Source organism: Numida meleagris, chromosome 19, assembly GCF_002078875.1.
Source record: "Numida meleagris isolate 19003 breed g44 Domestic line chromosome 19, NumMel1.0, whole genome shotgun sequence".
NCBI lineage: Eukaryota > Metazoa > Chordata > Aves > Galliformes > Numididae > Numida > Numida meleagris.
In genome coordinates, this window is record NC_034427.1 from 9,531,493 (window position 1) to 9,549,604 (window position 18,112).

General features: G+C 51.3%; 1 protein-coding gene across 1 annotated transcript; it reads left to right on the forward strand.

Annotated features, from left to right (window-relative positions):
• STMN3 (stathmin 3) lies at positions 1,874-13,919 on the forward strand. The gene is made up of 5 exons (XM_021417052.1): positions 1,874-2,064; positions 10,001-10,096; positions 10,556-10,731; positions 11,187-11,378; positions 12,086-13,919. Exons 1-5 carry the CDS (start codon positions 2,046-2,048, stop codon positions 12,143-12,145), a joined length of 543 nt encoding a protein of 180 aa, XP_021272727.1. The 5' UTR covers positions 1,874-2,045; the 3' UTR covers positions 12,146-13,919.

Consider the following 18,112-nt stretch of genomic DNA (forward strand, 5'->3'; position numbering starts at 1 on the left):
CCCATTGTTTCCTTGCCTTCAGGGAAACATTTTCTTGATTTAGTGCTGGTGTTGTCATGGGTTTCTTGTATTAGTTAATTTCAAGGGGTTGATGGCTGCCCTATGTGGAACATTTATTATTTCATGCCACCTAAGGCAGCTTCTCCCAGCTTGAGACTGCAAACAGTATGGGAAGGTCTCATGCTATTGCCTGGCAATGTGTTTGTTAGTCTCCTGTATTGCAGTACCATAGAAAAATAGAACTTGAAAAGACAGTTACATTTCAAATAAGGAAGAAAGATCACCCAGTGTTAGAGATGGATCCAGAATTAATCATATTGAAATTATTTATATGACAGGTTATCTGGAAAGTGTCCTCAGTACAGGAGCTGAAGTGTATGATGTGTGGCACAACCAATTCCATGGATTTTACTCACCATTTCTCACACAGTGTGCTCTACTGGGACAAGTACCTTGGAAGCGTTCTGCACCTTTTTCTAAAGAAAAGGAAGAAAACTCATGCAATTGATGCTTGGAAGCTTCAGAATGTTGTAAGGGGTAGGCAGACCCAGACAGACCTCCTGGGTGAATCAAAGCCAGAGCTCACACTGAACGGAGTGGAAGAATTCCTGTGTTGGTGTGCCTGGAAGAGCTGTCTTCACCTGCTGATGGGGAAGTGTATTCACAAACCATAGGAAACTTCAGCCTGCAGCCCTCAGGATGGCCTATAAAGTCATAGAAATTCAGCCAAAGGAGAAAACAGGGGATCTACAGCTAGGAAACAAGCCTTGAGTAGATGTGGGTAGCAGTTAATTGTCCACTTGGGATTAAAAAAAAAAATCTTGCTCCAAACATAGAGTGGACATTCATGGATAACGCCAATATTATTCAGAATTAGACTGAATATTTTTACTTCTGCGATAAATCTTTTCATTTTATATACAGTGTTGAGGGAATAGGGCACTTGGAGATTGGGAAAAAAAAAATAGAAAGAAAGGGAAATCTGTGACTCTTTCAGTGCATACAGCAGGCATTGCATGTAGCTCCTGTCTCTGTTGCAGCCACTCTGCCTGCAGCAGCGTGAGCAGCCCATGGCTCCCTGCAGCTGCTGGGGGGGCTCAGGAGCTCCCGCATTGCAGCGCGCTGGGGGGGCTGCAGCTGGGGGCCGTGCAGAGGCTGGGGGCTGCAGGGCTCTTGTGCAAAGCCCATCTGAGGGAAAACGTGGTGGTTCCATGGTGCTGAGTGTGGCTGGGGGACGTGCCGCAAAAGCAAAGGTGTGCTGGCCTCCAGCAGCAGGCACAAAGGGGGAAAAGGGTGGAAGGTGGGAAAGAAAGGAGAGGAAAAGATGTCCTGATGCCTGAGAAATAATAATAAAAATAATTTATGCGTACATACATATGGAGACAGAAAAGTTCCACTGAATTCAGAAGGCTCTGTTCTGCTCTTCTGCATCTACTTTTACAGCACTTTCACCCCAGCTGCAGCCCCTTTGGTGCTCGAGGGCACAAACCGTGCCCAAAAGCACTGAGCCCCCCAGGGATGAGGAGGATGGGGCTCACGCCCGGACCCCCCTCCCTGCTCTGTTTGGCTGAAAATGCCGCAGGGTTTGGGCTCCGGGTGTGAGCCCCATCCTCCTTGTTACCAGAGCCCAGAGCCGCCCTGGGGGGGGGTTGGTTAAAAAATGAAATGAACGGAACGACGTGCAATAAAATGAAATAATAAAAGATACAAACAACAAAGATAACAAAGATCATACAAAAAGAAAAATGGAATTTGCTCGTTTCTGCTTTCAGCAGAGAAAGGGGAAGGAGAGCAGCAGAGCAGACAAGAAAGGCAGGCGGGGGGGGGGAAGGCCATCTTTTGCCGGAGCTGGGTGTGTCTGCTCCCACCCCACCCCCGCCCGGCTCCGCAGTTCTGGCAGCGGGCGGACGGGGAGGGACCGCCGTCAAAGCCGCCCGGAGGAGCCGGAGCCGCTCATTGCCGCTGCCGCGGACCCGCCCGTCCCTCCGCTCCATCCCCGCGCTGCGGGCGCTCGGCTCCGACCTCGCCTCCCCGTACCCCGCAGCATGGCCAGCACCGTCTCAGGTAGGCTGCGTGTTACCCTTGTTCTCTTTATACGCATATATATGTATATTGGGAGGTTTGGTTTTTATTATTTTTTTTTTTTTTCCTTGGCCTGTGCCGTTTTGGGTGCATTGTTCCCCGCCGCCCAGCACGCACCCCCCGGTGCAAGGCAGCGGGTGCTCTTTTGATTTTCATAGCGATCCGCCCGTGCTAAATGTGCCGATTTATGCTATGCCTGCTGCTACGTTGCACCATCCGATGGTGCTGCGTGCCGATTCATGGTTGTTTCTGCAGCGTGATGCAGCTTTCTTTTTATTCCCTTAAAAAAAAAAAAAAAAAAAAAAAAAAACGTGCATGGGGTGTAGTTGGATGCAGAGAAATGCAAAATGGCATTTCCCTATGATTCGGTTGTGTGAAGATCACAGATTGCTTAAATGGACATCGGAAAGAAAGACATGGAGAATTAAAAATCCCTTAAAAAAAGAAGCCTAAACCCAACCTGGGTGCGTTGCTGCGCGTTCTCCCAGCTCCCCACCCTGTGTTTCTTTCATCGGGAGATGCTACAGGGGAGCGGTCCTCTGATGGCGCTGGTGAAGCAGTGCTGCAGGGCAGCCCCCCTCCCTCCCTCCTCCTGCAGCAGCAGTGGGGCTCTGGGTGGGCTCTGCTCCCCCCAAAATGATCCTCGTCCCTGTGAGCCAGAGAGCAGGAATTGAAATGGCTGGAGCTGGGGCGGAGGAGAAAATCCTACGCTGGTACAACGGACAGTGGGTGTGTTCGGAGGGTCGTTCTCTTTTCCTTTAAAAAAATAATAATACATAAATGTTTTCTCCAGAAACTTCTACAGTGCATAAAGAAGGGCTTGGGTGGGTGAAGCTGAACCATGCAGGGTTGGGGTGTGGGGCTGAATAGGAAGGGAAAACAAAAAGGAAATGTGGGGAGTGCTTTGTGCCCCCTCCCTGGTAGAAAAGCAGCCAGAAGGCAGCAGGCAGCATCCCTGCTTCTTCCCCTGCCCTTTGCTGGGTCCTTCCGGGCGTTCTCTGCTCTTTTCTCCTTTGAAAAGGGATGGGAAGATGGGAGGTGTCGGAGGGTGGGTGAGGTGCAGTGGGCTTTGCATGCAGTTGAAGGTAGGGAAGCAGCACGTCAAGAGGTGTCTGTATGGTCGGAAATCTTCAGCCATTGTATGCATTTGTGCAAGCGTCCCCGTGCCAGGGCGTGCTGAGAGGTTCCCCCAGCTGTTCCCACCCCGTGATGGGGCTGGGGATGTTTGCAGCTGGGGAGGGGACATGGAGCCGCCTGGGGGGACACAGCAGGGTGCTTGGCCATGACACCAAGGGTGCAGCGAACTCAGCACAGGCGAGGTGCTGGATGCATCCCCTGTTTGGTGCATTCTCGCTCTCCCAGCCCCACGCCCGTGGCACATTTCACCTGCTGGAAGATGCAGTTTTACTGAAAGGGCAGACTTCGGATCGTGCAAAAGAGTGTGCTTCACAAAACCTTGCTTATTGTGGTTCTCTGGGAGCAAAGAAGCGATGTCAGGGGGTTGGAAGGCAGGGCTGTGGCAGGAGGAGAGCAAGGCTGAGCCTCGCCCAGCCTTGCAGCGAGCAGCTTCCCACCAGCTGCTGTCTCCACAGCGGGAACAGCCTGGAAAGGCAGGAAAAAAAAAGGCAAGCAGCTCCTTAAAATAAGGAAAAAAAAATCTTATTTTCTCTCTTCATTATCCCCAGCCAAAGCTAATCCATGCTGCAGGGAGAGCAGCTGCAATTGTCTGCAGCTGGTGCCCGGGGGCTGATTTCCCCCTTGGGAAGATTTTCTTGGGTTTGTTCAAACAAATTGCTGGGATGGTAAGAAAAAGGGCTTGCTCCCCCCCTGCCCAGCAGCCAGTGCTGGCTTTCACCTTCATTTTTTGCTGGCCAGGGTTGTGTCTGCCAGTGCAGAAGTGGAGGGAGCAGCAGCACATGCTCAGTGCAGGTTCAGCTGCAGTGCTGCAGGGCCAGAGCCCTGCACACCCTCCTGCAGCAGCTGGTCAAAGCTTCATGCTTCATGCAGCTCCTAATGGGAGCCTGTGGGGCTCTACAGGGCTGGAGCTTTCCCCATGGTGTGTAGGTGTCTGGGTTGAGCAGAAGTGAGGAGCGCCAGCTCCCTACATAGAGATTATGAAATGATGCAGTAAGGTGGGAGCCCCATGGGCTTTTCTCGGATGCTGGTGACTGAGAAGGAGGAGCTGAGAGGAGCTGCTGCTTGGCATTCATGGATCCTGGAGTTTTCCCTCCTGCACTGAAACGTCAGAGCTCTTTGGCCTGACACGGGCTTGGGTTGCCCTCTTACTCTCTTTTCTGAACAGTGTTGGTGGACACCAAACATCATTGCTCCATACCCTCATTTCTACCACCAGTGACAGTCAGGGTTGTTTCTGCCCCACCTCTCCGTCGCTGTGTTCTCAAGAAATTGCTATTTATTTTCTCTCTCCATTGTTGATAGAGTACATATGGCCTGTCTTAGATATCTGTGGTACTTTTATTGGGACTTCAGTTTTGCGAGCCAAGAGAACCTCTTGCAGGCGTTTCTTTTTAATTTAATGTTTTAACAATGTCTCCAAGCAGAGGATCTAAATCTTTAGAAAATATATTTCCTTTCTAAAACATAAGCCATATCTTTAGTGGAACCATGTTGGTACTGTGTTGATCCCTCAGATATCTCCTATCCAGAAGGGAGCTAAACCGTTGCTCGTATCTTCAGCTGTGATTTAGAAATACAAAAGAGCTAGAAAGCAACCAAAGACCATGTGAATGCACGGTAGGACTTTGGCACATCCCAACTGGTGAAGAGCTGCTCAGCATATTTTCTATCAGCTCTTTTATTCTTTTGAGGTACCTCTACATGTTTAGTGCCACACTGCAGAATCTTATGTTCTCTGAATGTGTTTATACAAATACTATCTCTGTATAATGTGCAAGTACAATAATACTCAGTTAAGGAAAAGGAAACCAAAATCCAAAGAGACCAAATGGCTGCCTCTGGCTCAGTGTGGCACTGAGCTCCTGACATTGTCCCTTGAACAGCTCATCCTATTCCAAGCTACTTGATAGCAGCTTCTCTTTGACTCATCCAACCCTGACTGTCCAAATCTGCATTTGTCCCAAACCCATGAACGCTAGGACGGCTGCCTCCATTTTGGCTCCTTCATCTGCTTTAGCAAGCAATCCAATCCACGCTTTTCTCCCTCCTGGTGACCTATCACCAACCCACTCAGGCTGCTGGCTCTCTGCTTTGCCACTCGGACCCTTCTCCGTTGCTTAGCCAGGAGAAGGGGAGATTTCCCTGGTTATTTTCCTACAAAACAGTCCACACATTCCAGCATTAGAGCGAGTGATTTGCTGATCTATTGGCTGTGCATAATGCGGGTTGATGTTGTGTGCTTGAGTTGCAAATGAAAGCTGGGAGGGAATGAGCCAGGTGATTGGAAACCACTTCTGGGGATGGCTCAGCAGATGTCCGACAGCAGGCAGAGTGATCACCACGTCTGTCCTCATGAGCGATTCCAAATGCACCCACAGCACCTTCTGTGTCTGTGTAGAAAGGGAGCTGCATCATCCTTGTTCCTCAGGATCCCACTCTTTCACTGGTTCCCCTTCCTCTTTTGGCTGTGTGAGCTCTCGTGCCGCCCTGGTTGGGGATGTTGTGGAGCAAGAAGATGGAAGTGAGCTGGACTGAGGCAAAGGTCTGGCCACCATCTTGATGGCAGTGAGACTATCTCTATCCTGTTGTACTCTCAAGGCTTATCAAAGGTTGTGGTTGCATTTGTTGTGTGTGTGGCATGGCATTCTTTGTACTGAAAGACCTGGTTCCCTGATCTTCTTTACCTTCTGTTTGTATTTTGGCTACATTTATAATTGGACTATTCTCATCTTGTTGTGGTATAATATTCTTCAAGGATGCAATTTTTTACTTTTCCAAAGTTATATTTGCAAAACAAGTAATTTTCTTCTAATAACCTTCCTTTGACCTTGCTATCGAATGCAGCATATTCAGACTCATCCATTTTAATTGTCTGAATTCACACAAATGAACCCCTGGTTGCACAACACTGTATTGGTGTTGTGCCTTACCAGCCCTGTTCTGTTTTGCTGGACATCATTAAACATCTAACAAAACGCGTGCAAATCAGACAGCCTCCAGCTTCCTTTTGTCTGGTCAGGAAGCAAAGAACCAGAATTTTTGGCCAGTATTGGGTTGGAGATGGGGAACCCTGTGGTCCGTGCACATCACCAATGAGAGATGGTTCATGTTACTGATGCTCTGCACCTATCCCCAGCCACTTCTCCATTTCCTGCTCCACAGCTTCTCAGGGAGCAACTGGATGGTATCCCCGGGGCTTAACTTGGAGATAAACACTTCACATGGACTAATGCTGTGTGTAGTGCTCACGGGAAGCAGCAGGAATATGAGGATGCATTATGTACTGTGCAGCACTAGAGGGAGCACAGGAAATTGGTCGCTGGAGAGGGAGGAAGCTAAGAGCATGTTCACTTCTTGACAAGTTGATAGGAGGCTTTGGTAATCTGCTGTTTTCTGCTTGAAACAGGGAGAAAATAATGTTATTTGTGCAATGTGGACAGTGCAGAGAAAAGTTGGATGAAACATTTAAATTAAGATTAATTCTTGAATGGTGTGTGCAACAGACTTGAAACAGAGTGGAATCAGACTGTGCTTGGTAGTAGGTGTAAATATTCAGGAGTGCTGCACCTTTTTATATAGTATTGCCAATTAATAACTACCTGAGGTCCCGTGAAACCAGAAATAAAGTTTACCCCACCTTACAGGATGCTTAAATAAAAAGCCCAGCTTTTCCTGTCCAAATGTTCTTGAAATATGTAAATCCATACACTGGAAGGCACATGATCTTTCCTGGCAGGAGCTGATCGCATGTAATGCTCTGGCCAGCCAGCTGTCTTGTCATGCTTCAGGGATTTTTCCCCCTGACATAAATTTGTCCTCAAAACTTTACATCTATTGGCAAATGTGAGTGCAGGCACTCCTGAGGTAAATCGATTAGTGCAAAGTTTTCAGCTGTGGTATTTTGCCCTGGGAGCTTTAAGGATTCTGTTTCTGATACAACTGAGATTGAAAGTCTTGCTTCAAGAGACCTTGGACTTAATCTCCTTTGACACAGTTTCTTAAACAGTGACTCAGTGGTTATGTTCCTTACTTTTATTTGCAGTATTATAAATCTTCCCCAGCTGAGCCAAATGGAGCTCTCTCAAGGGATCATTCAAAAATATATTGGAAAAAAAAAAAACCCTGACACTGAATTTGAGACCACTTCCAGAGTAATGATTGCCTTGGTAGTCTGACATTGTGGAGCCTATACAAATGTCCTGAGTGACAGCTGTGACTGCTCCCCTGGCTGCAGTATCTGTTTTTAAATGTTCCATTCAGTTTTGATTAATTGTAATCATGTTTATGTGTGAGCAATTGTGAAAGAAATTTAATGGTCCAGCCAGTAAAGTTTCAGTCTGCACCAATGAAACATCAAATCCCAACATACAAAAATAACTTGCCCTAGGAGACCTTAGACTACCTTTTGTTCTGAGAAGGTTGGTCAACCCTCAAGATAAGGAAGTGAGTGGCAGTGGACAGACTGATGTTCAAACCCTACATCAGCAGAATCCCCTGCTGAATTCAGCTTCCCATCCCACTTACAGTGCCAAATTAACCCGAACTGCATAAAACCAGGATCTCCCTCTGCTCACAGAATTTATTTTCTTGTCTTAGCCTACTGACAGTGCATTGGGCTCATGTAATGCCTGTTATTCCGAAAAAGTACCTGAGGATGAGGTCATTGTGCTGGGTCTCACGGGTGTTACCACCAGCTCTGGAGCAGAGGCAGGAGACTTTCAGGGCTGCACCTCGTGATTTATTTTTCGGGGCGTGGATCGAGGGTGATGATTCTCCAGAGGTTCAGTCTTTCCCCTTTTTCACGCAGACACCCCCGACCTTGGCGTTGCCCGGGGCCTCCAGCGTGGTGCTGAAGGGACAGCTCCGCACGGGGGATCGCGGGGACGGGGCTGTGGTGCTGAAGGGACAGCTCCTCCCGGGGCCGTATCCTGTCCGGGGCTGCGCCGGGAGGTCTCGCCCCACTGCCGCCGTTCCCGTTGCTTTCCACCCGACGAAGCTGTGCGGTTGCCATGGATTTGCTTGGCAGCGAGGGCTGCCCTATTAGCGGGGCTCTTTGTGCTCTTCGCCCCGCTGCACGCCGGTCTCTGGGGCTGACAGCTCTCAGCCTTGCTTCTCCGGCCCATGTGCCCACACGCTTCTAATTGCATCTGACGGCTGGCGCCGGGGTGCAGCTGCTGGCTCCAGCTCCGGGAGAAGGACGCAAACCTCTTCCAGGGCTCATTAAAGTACTGCCGCAGCTCAATGGAGCGATGTCCTTTTGTCCTCTTCTCTCCTCTTCATTTTAATTGACTGAGAGGGATGGTCAGTTTGTGCTACAGAAGGGAAGCAGGACAGGGAAGATCCCAGTGGAATGAAGGCAGCTGCTAAGAAGTGAAATCACTACAATAGGCCTCCTGAAATGCAGGGCTGCAATGAGCGCTCATCTACACAGAGAACCACAAAATCAGAACTGGGGAGCTACTGAAGTTCAAGTAATGACATATAAAGCATTGTGGTTTATAATAAGTACTAGGAGACTGTTAAACTGGTGGGTCAGCGATGTAGCACATTTGCTTAATGTCTTGGTTTCACCCAGGATCAGGCATAGTGGTAAAGCAAGGACCTTGGTGCTCTCTATTAAGTGGTAATGTCTCTCATTGAGTCCAGGGAACCTCCTCTGGGCTCTTGGCAGCACATTATGAGATATAGTAGCTTAACTGATGCGTGCCACTCTTCCAGCACAGTGCGGCACTCTCAGAGGCTTTCCAAAGTCTTTTCTGTTAAGAACAAAATCAAAGATGTCCTGCTTGCATTGCTGATGTAAACTATTCTTATCTGGCATGCATTTAATAGCAGAACTGGATGGGGCATTAAAATCAGAATGTGGTATGAACTGGGAAAAGTTTAATACAGATCTGAGCTGCAGGGATTGTTGGTTAGCCAAAGGAGGGTGGTAAACTGGGAGTTGTTTTGTAGTTGGGAGAACTAATAAATGCTGATACGAAGTATGTAAATAGACCTACTTTTTTTTTTCCACCAGAATAGCTAAGAGAAAGCAGAGGAGAAGCTGTGTGCACTGCTGTCGTTAAGGCAGCAGCCCATGCACTTGTGATCTCTGAGGGTGCAGTGGTGCATCCACCAGCAGTGAGAATGCTGAGCAAACTTGAGGGGTCACAGTGGCAGAGCTTGAAGGGATCGTGTATTTCCCTATCCTTTGCAGAATGCCATGGGGAGAACATTTGCTGTGATTGCAGCCCAGTATCAACCTCTGCCTGCATGGACCCACCTATCCTCTCCTTTGCCTGCTCCTGCAGTGAAGGAGGGACACTGAGAAGTTGGAAGTTCTCCACACAACTGGCTGCAACTTTCCTCTTGACCCTGATGTCAGAATTGTGAAAGACCAGGAAGTTCCTGAGGGTTGGGAAATGTTTCCAAGTGTCAGTGGGCTTCTAAGTCTGTAACTGGGATGGAGAAAATGTTTGGGCAGCTTCCCCTTTCTGGTTCACTGCAAGGGCCAAAGCATGGCTACTCCCTGGTGGGAAAATTTTCCACAGCAACATACACCTCCAGAGATGGTAAGATCCTAATGTGTGTCTTCCTATGACATTTGCTACACTGGCTGATCATTTAGTTTGCTCTAGTACTCCTTGGGGACACTTGGAAACCCCATGGCAGCCTGGAAATCTTCCACAGAGTCTGGTAGCTGCAAATGAATTTCCTTGTGCCTACTTGCTTCATTTCTCCATGAAAAGGAGCTACTATTGCCATTAGACTCTTGTCATTGCTATTTCTTCTTTTTCAGCCTACAAGGAGAAAATGAAGGAGCTGTCTCTGCTCTCCCTCATCTGCTCCTGTTTCCACACCCAGCCGCATCCCAACACCATCTACCAGTATGGAGGTACGTAACTTGCTCTCATGGAAGCTGCAGAGCTGTTGGCAAATGCTGTTGCTGGCACTGTGATAAACGTGGGCGCTCTCATCCTGGGGCAGAAATCGCCATCTCAGCCCAGGGTCCTTCTGCTTAGCCTGCTTCTCCAGTTTATTTTGTTTAGACATGACTCACATTTTTCCTGAAGGAACTGATCGCAGAGGCTGTCCGGTTCCTACTGGGGTGACATGCACTTTGTTAACAGCAGTATGGACTTTCTGTAATTATACTGTAATTTAAATTAATTGTGTTGACTTAGGGGGGATGAAGCTGATGACTCATCAAGAAATTCTGGAAATAGGAACAATGGTGTTAATTCCATGTCTTGACCTGTGTAATTTTGTTCTATGTGGAGAGCTCAGCGCCCTCAGGTGAGGGCTCTCCTGAGTGTCACATGTCCACAGAGCTCTTGTTTTTTTTGTCCCCAAGATATGGAGGTGAAGCAGCTGGATAAGAGGGCATCGGGCCAGAGCTTCGAGGTGATCCTGAAGTCTCCTTCAGATTTGTCTCCTGAGAGCCCCATCCTTTCCTCTCCCCCCAAGAAGAAGGATCTGTCCCTGGAGGAGCTGCAGAGGAGGCTGGAGGCTGCAGAGGAGAGGAGGAAGGTAACGAGATGCCCTGAAGCAGCAGTGGTACAGCTTGCCCCAAACCCTAAAAATGTCTGATCAGGAGCAATCCAAAATGACTGCTGTTAGTGTTCTTACGTATTATTCAGCTATAGATAGGCATGTGAGACATGGGGAGGATGCAGTTCTGCATCCTGGTTTAGGCAGGAAACTGAATGTGGTGGCCATCATCGTCCTCTGTTCCTAAAACTGCACAGCTGTAAGGAGCCCTGTCTGATCCCGTGCGCATGGCCAGGCCATGGGGAGTTCTTGGCAGCTGATGCAGGAGATGTAACAGCTGATCTTACACTCAGCTCAGCCTCAAGCCTTGCTGTTCTAACAGCTGCCTGTGCTATTTCCCGCATCACTGTGACTGCCTTCCGGAGGGAGGTGGTCAGCAAAGCTTTGGGGGGTCCAGAGCAAGGCTGAGAGGTGCTGTCCCATTGCCTCACCAGACCCAGGAGGCGCAGGTGCTGAAGCAGCTGGCGGAGAAGCGGGAGCATGAGCGGGAGGTGCTGCACAAGGCGCTGGAGGAGAACAACAACTTCAGCCGCCTGGCCGAGGAGAAGCTCAACTACAAGATGGAGCTGAGCCGGGAGATCCGCGAGGCGCACCTGGCTGCCCTGCGGGAGCGGCTGCGCGAGAAGGTGTGTGCACGGAGTGCTGGCACCCGTGGGTGGGTGCTGCAGGGTCCAGGGATGTCATGGGATCATAGGGCCATAGAATAGCCTGAGTTGGAGGGGAGCCACAGGGATAGTGGAGTCCAGCTGATGGTTTTATTCAGGACCTCCCAACATTCAAACCGTGTTTCTGAGAGTGTCATCCAAGCGCTTCTTGAACTTGGTGTCATGAGCAAGGTGGTGGATGACCCATCTGGCCAGGGCTATGAGCATTTGACTGAGCTCTGGATGTCCCTGCAGGGGAGTTGGGCTAGATGGCCATTAAATGTCCCTTCCAACTCAAATGATTCTATGATTCTATGACCATTGCCTTGGGGAGCCTGTTTCATGCCCAGCTACCCTCTGGTGAAGAACCTTTTGCTAACACCCAGCCTGACCCTCCCCTGGCACAGCTCCATGCCATTCCCTCACCTGCAGGGCTGCAGATGCACCTGTAGCAGGCTGGTATCACTGCGCTCCTGCCATGCAATGCTTCACTTGCAGGTGAATCCCCCTGTCCTCGGGGTGTCAGTGTGAAACTGCCCCGATAGCTTTTCTTTGGCTGGTACAAATCATGCATCAGGACAGGAGGAAAACAGTGCTGGCAGGAGCAGCCTGTAGCTCTCTCGTTCGCCCACAGCTCTCTGCTTGCCCTCAGGACTGACAGCCTCGTGTCCTCTCTCCTGTTTTTGCAGGAGCTGCATGCAGCTGAAGTCCGCAGGAACAAGGAACAGCGGGAGGAGATCTCTGGATAAAGGGCTTTTCTACACATCTAGCACCTGATTCCTGTTAACAAACCGACCGACCGACACGTTTTATTTTGTTTGTCTAGATGCAGCATTTGGTTCTCCTTCCCCCCCCCTCCCCCCCCATTCCCTGGTGTTCGTCCCCCAGCTACACGCTTCTCTGTCTGCATCCTTAATCGTTCGGTGCTTGTGGGGAGTCACAGGTCGTAGGGACCTCTCAGCAGAATAGCAGCTAGTTCACGTGAAATAGAAATCAGTCAGTCAGACAGCTTCTTTGGAGGGTTTGTCCTTTTTTTTTTTTTCTTTTTAAAAAAAAAACAAAATATTTCTTAAACTCATGTAAAAATTAAGATATTAATAAATTCAACCAGCAGCGTCACGGAAACACGGAATTCTTATCCGGGGGCTTTTACTACACTTGGTGTTTGCTCTGAGCTGAATATCAGAATAATAAGGAACAATCATTTCTGTATGTAAATGGAGCAATGAGCAGAGAGTTAGCAGAGAGGGGCAGGCTGGCTGCATGGCACTGCTACATGGCTCCCAGCCATCCCTGCAGCCAGAGTAGGCAGCGACCCAGTGTCCTTATCTCAGGTGGTTCTTTGGTAGACAGTGTGGAAATAGGTGAGGGTCTCAGCCCAGAGCTTGGTTCCATGTCATAGAATGTCCCCAATCCCATCCTTGTCCCCAGCTCCATCCCTGTCCCTCTCTGTGTCTCCGTCCCCATCTCCATCCCCATCCCTATCCCTGTCCCCATCCCTGGTGGCTGCAGGCTGAGCTCCCTGTCCCCCATGGGCTCTGTCACCTCGGCTCTGCAGAACCCCAGGGGGGCCCTCAGTCTGCACGCTGCCAGCCCTCCAGGACCCCCTGGGAATGCAGGGACAGGACACAGTGGTGAGGCCGCCTGCTGGCAGGGAGGACATCACTCTTCCCGAGGATGGATGTGGCTCAGTGGATGCTGAGGACAGGGAGCTCCTGGGCTGCGCTTTGGGATGCAGGACTTACCAGCAGCACTGGATGAGGTGGAGCTGAGCAGGAGCAATTCTGCAGGAAGGGTGAGGAGGTGTTCCCATGCTCGTTTCTTGGCTATCTTTAGCTTTTCAAGGCCTATTTTTAAGCAAACATTGTCTCTTGGTGGGGGCAGGGATGAGCGGAGGATATGCAAGTGTGACAGCGGTAGGTGACAGCAGTGTGATGCAGACAGGTGGCTGCCAGCCTGGGGCTTCCTGCACTGCTGTCGCCGTGGCCTTGGGAGGCAGCTGAAGTCCCAGCACTGCAGGGCTGTGCCCGCGGGACCTTGCACTTGCTCTGCTTCTGCCTTGAAAAACCGAGAGGAAATGTTGCATCTGAAACATTGCATGGAATTGGGTCCAGCTGTGCATAGGACGCAGGGCTGAGCAGCCAGCCTGGTCTGTGGTGGCTTTGGGGCAGGAGGTGATGAGGGTTCCCCTGTGCAGAGCTTTGGTGCTGTGCTTTGGGAGCGGGCTGCTGGGGTCCCCCGTGCTGTGCATGGAGCAGAGAAGGATACCCCATCCCTGGAGGCATTCAAGGCCAGGTGGGATGGGGCCCTGGGCAGCCTGTTCTGGTGGGAGCATGATCTTTAAGGTCCCCTCCAACCCAAGCCATTCTATGATTCCACGATTTGCACCAGAGGCTGTGTGCTTCCCTCTCCGTCCCTCCCAAAAAGCATTGCTGGCTCAGCTAGGACCTGATGTTTTCTGTCTAAAGTGCGCTTTAATTACACACACACCCAAAAAATGGTGATGACCAAAAAAAAAAAAAAGAGAAAACCCCCCAAAAAGCCAAAGGGCACCAGTGCTGGGGGTCTGACCACGAGCTCTTTGCTGATCTCCCCACAAGTCCCCAAGGATCCGGGAGCGACCCCTCCACAGCCATAGAGCATTTTGGGGGAAATCTGCTCCTGCAGGAAGGGCCCCCCCGGTGCTGGGGTACTGCAGAGCGCTGGGGGCAGAGAGGGAACCGGAGCAGAACCAAGGGTTGACTTTCTTAGCAGTAGCCAATGATCCGTTTATAGTAGCAGCTGTCTTAGATACGCATCGTTGTAGAGCGCGGCGTCGCCGCCAGCATCACCTCATCCATATAGTGACGAGAGATTAAAAAAAAAAAAAAAAAAGAAAAACGTTTAAAAAAAAAAAAAAAAACAACCAACCTAATTTTAAAAGTAATTTAAGCAACATGTTTGTGTGTAAGAAACGGTTGAAACTGTCACATGTCTGTGTCCCGCGCTGGTGGGATCTGAGAAGGTATCCGCGAGATGTTAACCCCGTCCTGCTCTCTGTGGTGCTGAGTGTTTGCTTGGTGTGTACTTCTGACCTGGAGCTTGTTGTAAATACTGTTTTTAGTACTATGATTATTACTATGATGATGATTATTCTCAGAAATGTTGTACTCATGAGCAGGAGTCCTAAAGGAGAGAGATAGGCACCTTCCCTCTGGAGCGGGGCTGCGGCGCCCACCCCACGGCGCAGCGCTGGTCCCAGGGATGGCACAAAGATGTTCATGCTCCCGTCTGTGATTGGGCATCAGTGCCTGTGTGAGGGCTGTGCCCTGCAGCCGAGGGGTGAGAGCGAGGTGCTGAGGGCTCGGCGGGCTGAGGCTGTGCAAGGAAGGGGCTCACGCAGGGGTGAGCCTGGGGAGCCTGCTGGTCCCACGCCACTGGGTTGGTTCCACGAGGGTCAGGGGCTGTGGCTGCGGGATGCATTGCTGCAGGCTGAGTCATGCATCGGTGACAGTGGGGACTGGCATGCACATGTGGCCAGGTGCTGCCCTGCCACGCCATGGGTGGGTGCTCCCCAGGCAGCTTGCCCCTCAGACCGCTGCCAGGCTGAGCCTTTCCTTGTCTCATCAGTCCTGAGCCATACAACTGCTGTGCTGTAACCCAGACATGGGGTTACCTTCGAGTCAACCTTCTGGAGACAGTTCACGACCACATGAACCCTACACCAGGGCCAGCTGCTATTGCTGCCCATTACGTGGGGGTGAGCATCCATGGCAGGGGTTCTGCCCCGCTGCACACTCTGCACGTGCAGGATTGCACACGTGGGATCGGGGTTTGCACACACACTGTTGTGCTACTGGGAGCGAGGCAGGGAATGGCTGCTCGTGGTGCTGGAGGTTTCTCGTACCCAAAGCAGGGGCTGGGGGTCCCATCAGCAGAGCCCACCGCTGCCTGTGGGTCCCCCCGCGCACGTTCCATCCTCAGCCGGGGGTGGTTGTTGTGCAAGAGAAGTGACGATGAAAAACAAGAAAGAAAAAGAAAGAAACTGGGTCTGACCCCCATGTGTGCCCATCTCTCTCCGCGAGTTGGTTGTTTGAGTTCTAAGGCTCCTGTGTGTATTGTGGGAATACCAATAAAACGCGTTAAACAGAACACGAACCTCAAGGTTTTACAAAAGAGAATCCAAGCCTCTGTATGTTAAACGAGTACTTTGCACCTGTACAAAAGATGCACAAACCAAACCCATCCTTTATCGCCATTCTCAGAGGAAAAAAGAAGTAATAAAATGCTCGATGCAGGTACCACCCCAAGCCCTGCGCTTAGAGGTGAGGGCATGCAGCAGCGTAACAGAGGACAAGCAAAAAGTTATGAGACGATTGCAAATACAATAAATCCAGTTCTGGAAAAATGTGTGAGCTTCCTTTTTTTTTTCAACAATCCCCCACCCTCCACCTCTTGCGTAATGTTTCCTAAAGGCAGCACAGCCCCCCCACCCCGCCCCGGGGCAGCATCTCAGCAGAGCCCTGGTGTGAGATGCTCCCAAAATGTTCCCAGTGCTGTGGCATTCAGCTCAGTGCCCTTTGTGATGCCCTTAGGTGCTGCCCTGTGGAATCTGCACTGCTGCCTTAGGGGTCCTTCAACAGAACGGGCAGTGCCCACCACCCCCAGCCCCTCTGGCCCCATAGGAACGTTCTCAAAGCAGCATCCTTGGGGACTGCCCCGTGTTTTGGACCCCTATCCATATTTCTGTGCTCTTCCCACGTGCACAGGATGCCACCATCCACACAAACAGGAATTCTATTTTTGCAGCGTGACCTTGGCAGTTTGGAAGATAAGAGCCCAACTGGGAACGCAGCGCAGCTCATTGCTCAGAGGTTCACTACCTGCAGCTCAGGGCGTGGGGACCTGTAATAACGTGGTGATCTGTCCTATGTAAAACAGAGACGGAGTGCACCCGTTCCCCGTAAGGCAGAGCCCTCATCCCAGCTGAGCTTGTAGCAAAAGAGAGATTTTGCTTCCTAGGAGACCACAGACCATGGACCCGCTGCTGCAGGCTTGCATTTTGTTACTCTCTTTATTACACCTCTGTCATTGGCCACCACAGGGGGTGGTGGCAGGGGGAGGCTCCCATGGAAAGGGGCTTTGTGATGTCTGCTGGGTGAATTGGCACCGCTGGGTGATCCGTGAGGAGAAGCAAAATAAATCTGATGGGTGGCAGCCCCGTCCACAGCATCAGAATGCGATGGTGCCAAGCCGTGCTATGAGTCTGTGAGTCTATGAGACTCTATGACACCCACTGGGGAGGTGACACCCACAGGAGAGGTGTCCTGAGCTGCACAAAGCACTCCCACAGACACGGCTGCTGTCTCCTCCAGGTGCAAAGCACACATTTCTATCTCCGTTTCGATAACGCATTGCTGATAAAAACAGTGGAAGAGTTTTCGGAGGACTTATCTCTTCAGACCTCAGGATCAGTGGCGGAGCAGCACGGCACAGCTCTTGCAGGGCCGTGAGCACTGAGGAAATGAGGATTGGAAAGCAGCTGCCTGCAGCCAGGCACAGCTCTGACACCAGGAGCTCAACGGTGGCACCTTGGGGTCTCCCCTGAAGCGCTGCGTGCCCTGCACAGTGTACTTGTTCCCTATATCCAGTCTCAATTTCCCCTCTTTCAGCCTGAAACCGTTTCCCCTTGCCCTACCACACAGATTCTGTTAAAGTGTCTGTCCCCTTCCTTATAGCCCCTTTAGATGCCAAGAGGCCGCTCTCAGGTCTCCGTGCAGCCCTCTCTCCTCCACGCTGCACAGCCTCAGCTCTCTCAGCCTGTCCTCGTAGGGAGGTGTTCCATCCCTTGGAGCATTTTTGTGGCCCTCCTCTGGACACACTCCAACAGATCCACGTCACTCCTGGGGTGAAGTCTCCCCTCGTGGATGCAGTGCATTAGGGGAGGTCTCACAGCACAGAGCACAGGGGCAGAACCACCTCCCTGCCCTGCTGGCCGTACTGCTTTGGGTGGAAAATCCACGCATAAGCACTGCTCTGCACTCCTGAATGGAATGAATGCATGGAAGTGCATGCACATGCACCAGTAGGGAGGGAGGAAGATAGATATGCCCAGCACTCTGCTGCACTTGGCTCCGGTGCACACAAGGCCTCGGGATTTGGGTACATATGCTCCCCATGCACACCATGCCCCGGGCTAGGGGGTATGCACAAGGCTGAGTGCATTTGGGAGCAATGGCAGCATGCACAGAGCGTGTGCATGCAGGAGGCTGGGTACATGCACGGCTCCCTAGGGTCACGCAGGGCACGGGGGCATGCACGGTTAGTGCACGGAGATGCGGACGGGGCGGAGGGAACACACAGGGGGCCAGGAAAGGCATGGAGACGGAGGGGGAAACACACAGCGGGCCGGAAGGGACATGCAAGGCCGGGGAAGGAGCAGGGAGAAACATGCAAAGCTGCAAAACTACAAAGCTGCAAAACTACAAAGCTGCAGAACTACCAAGCAGCAAAGCCGGGGCACTCTGCAGCGCACACCCGCCGCGCGATGCGTCCTACAGGCAGCGGCGCGCGCCGTGCCCCCGGCTGCCCCCGAGCACCCCCTCAGCCGCGCATGCGCACTGCGCCGCTCCGCCACTTATTTCGCAGGCGGCTCGGGCCGCGGCGCTGCGCCAAATAAGTCCCGAGAGTGGAGCCGGGGCCGTGCGCCTGCGCGCCGCGAGCCGGGGTGGGGGGGG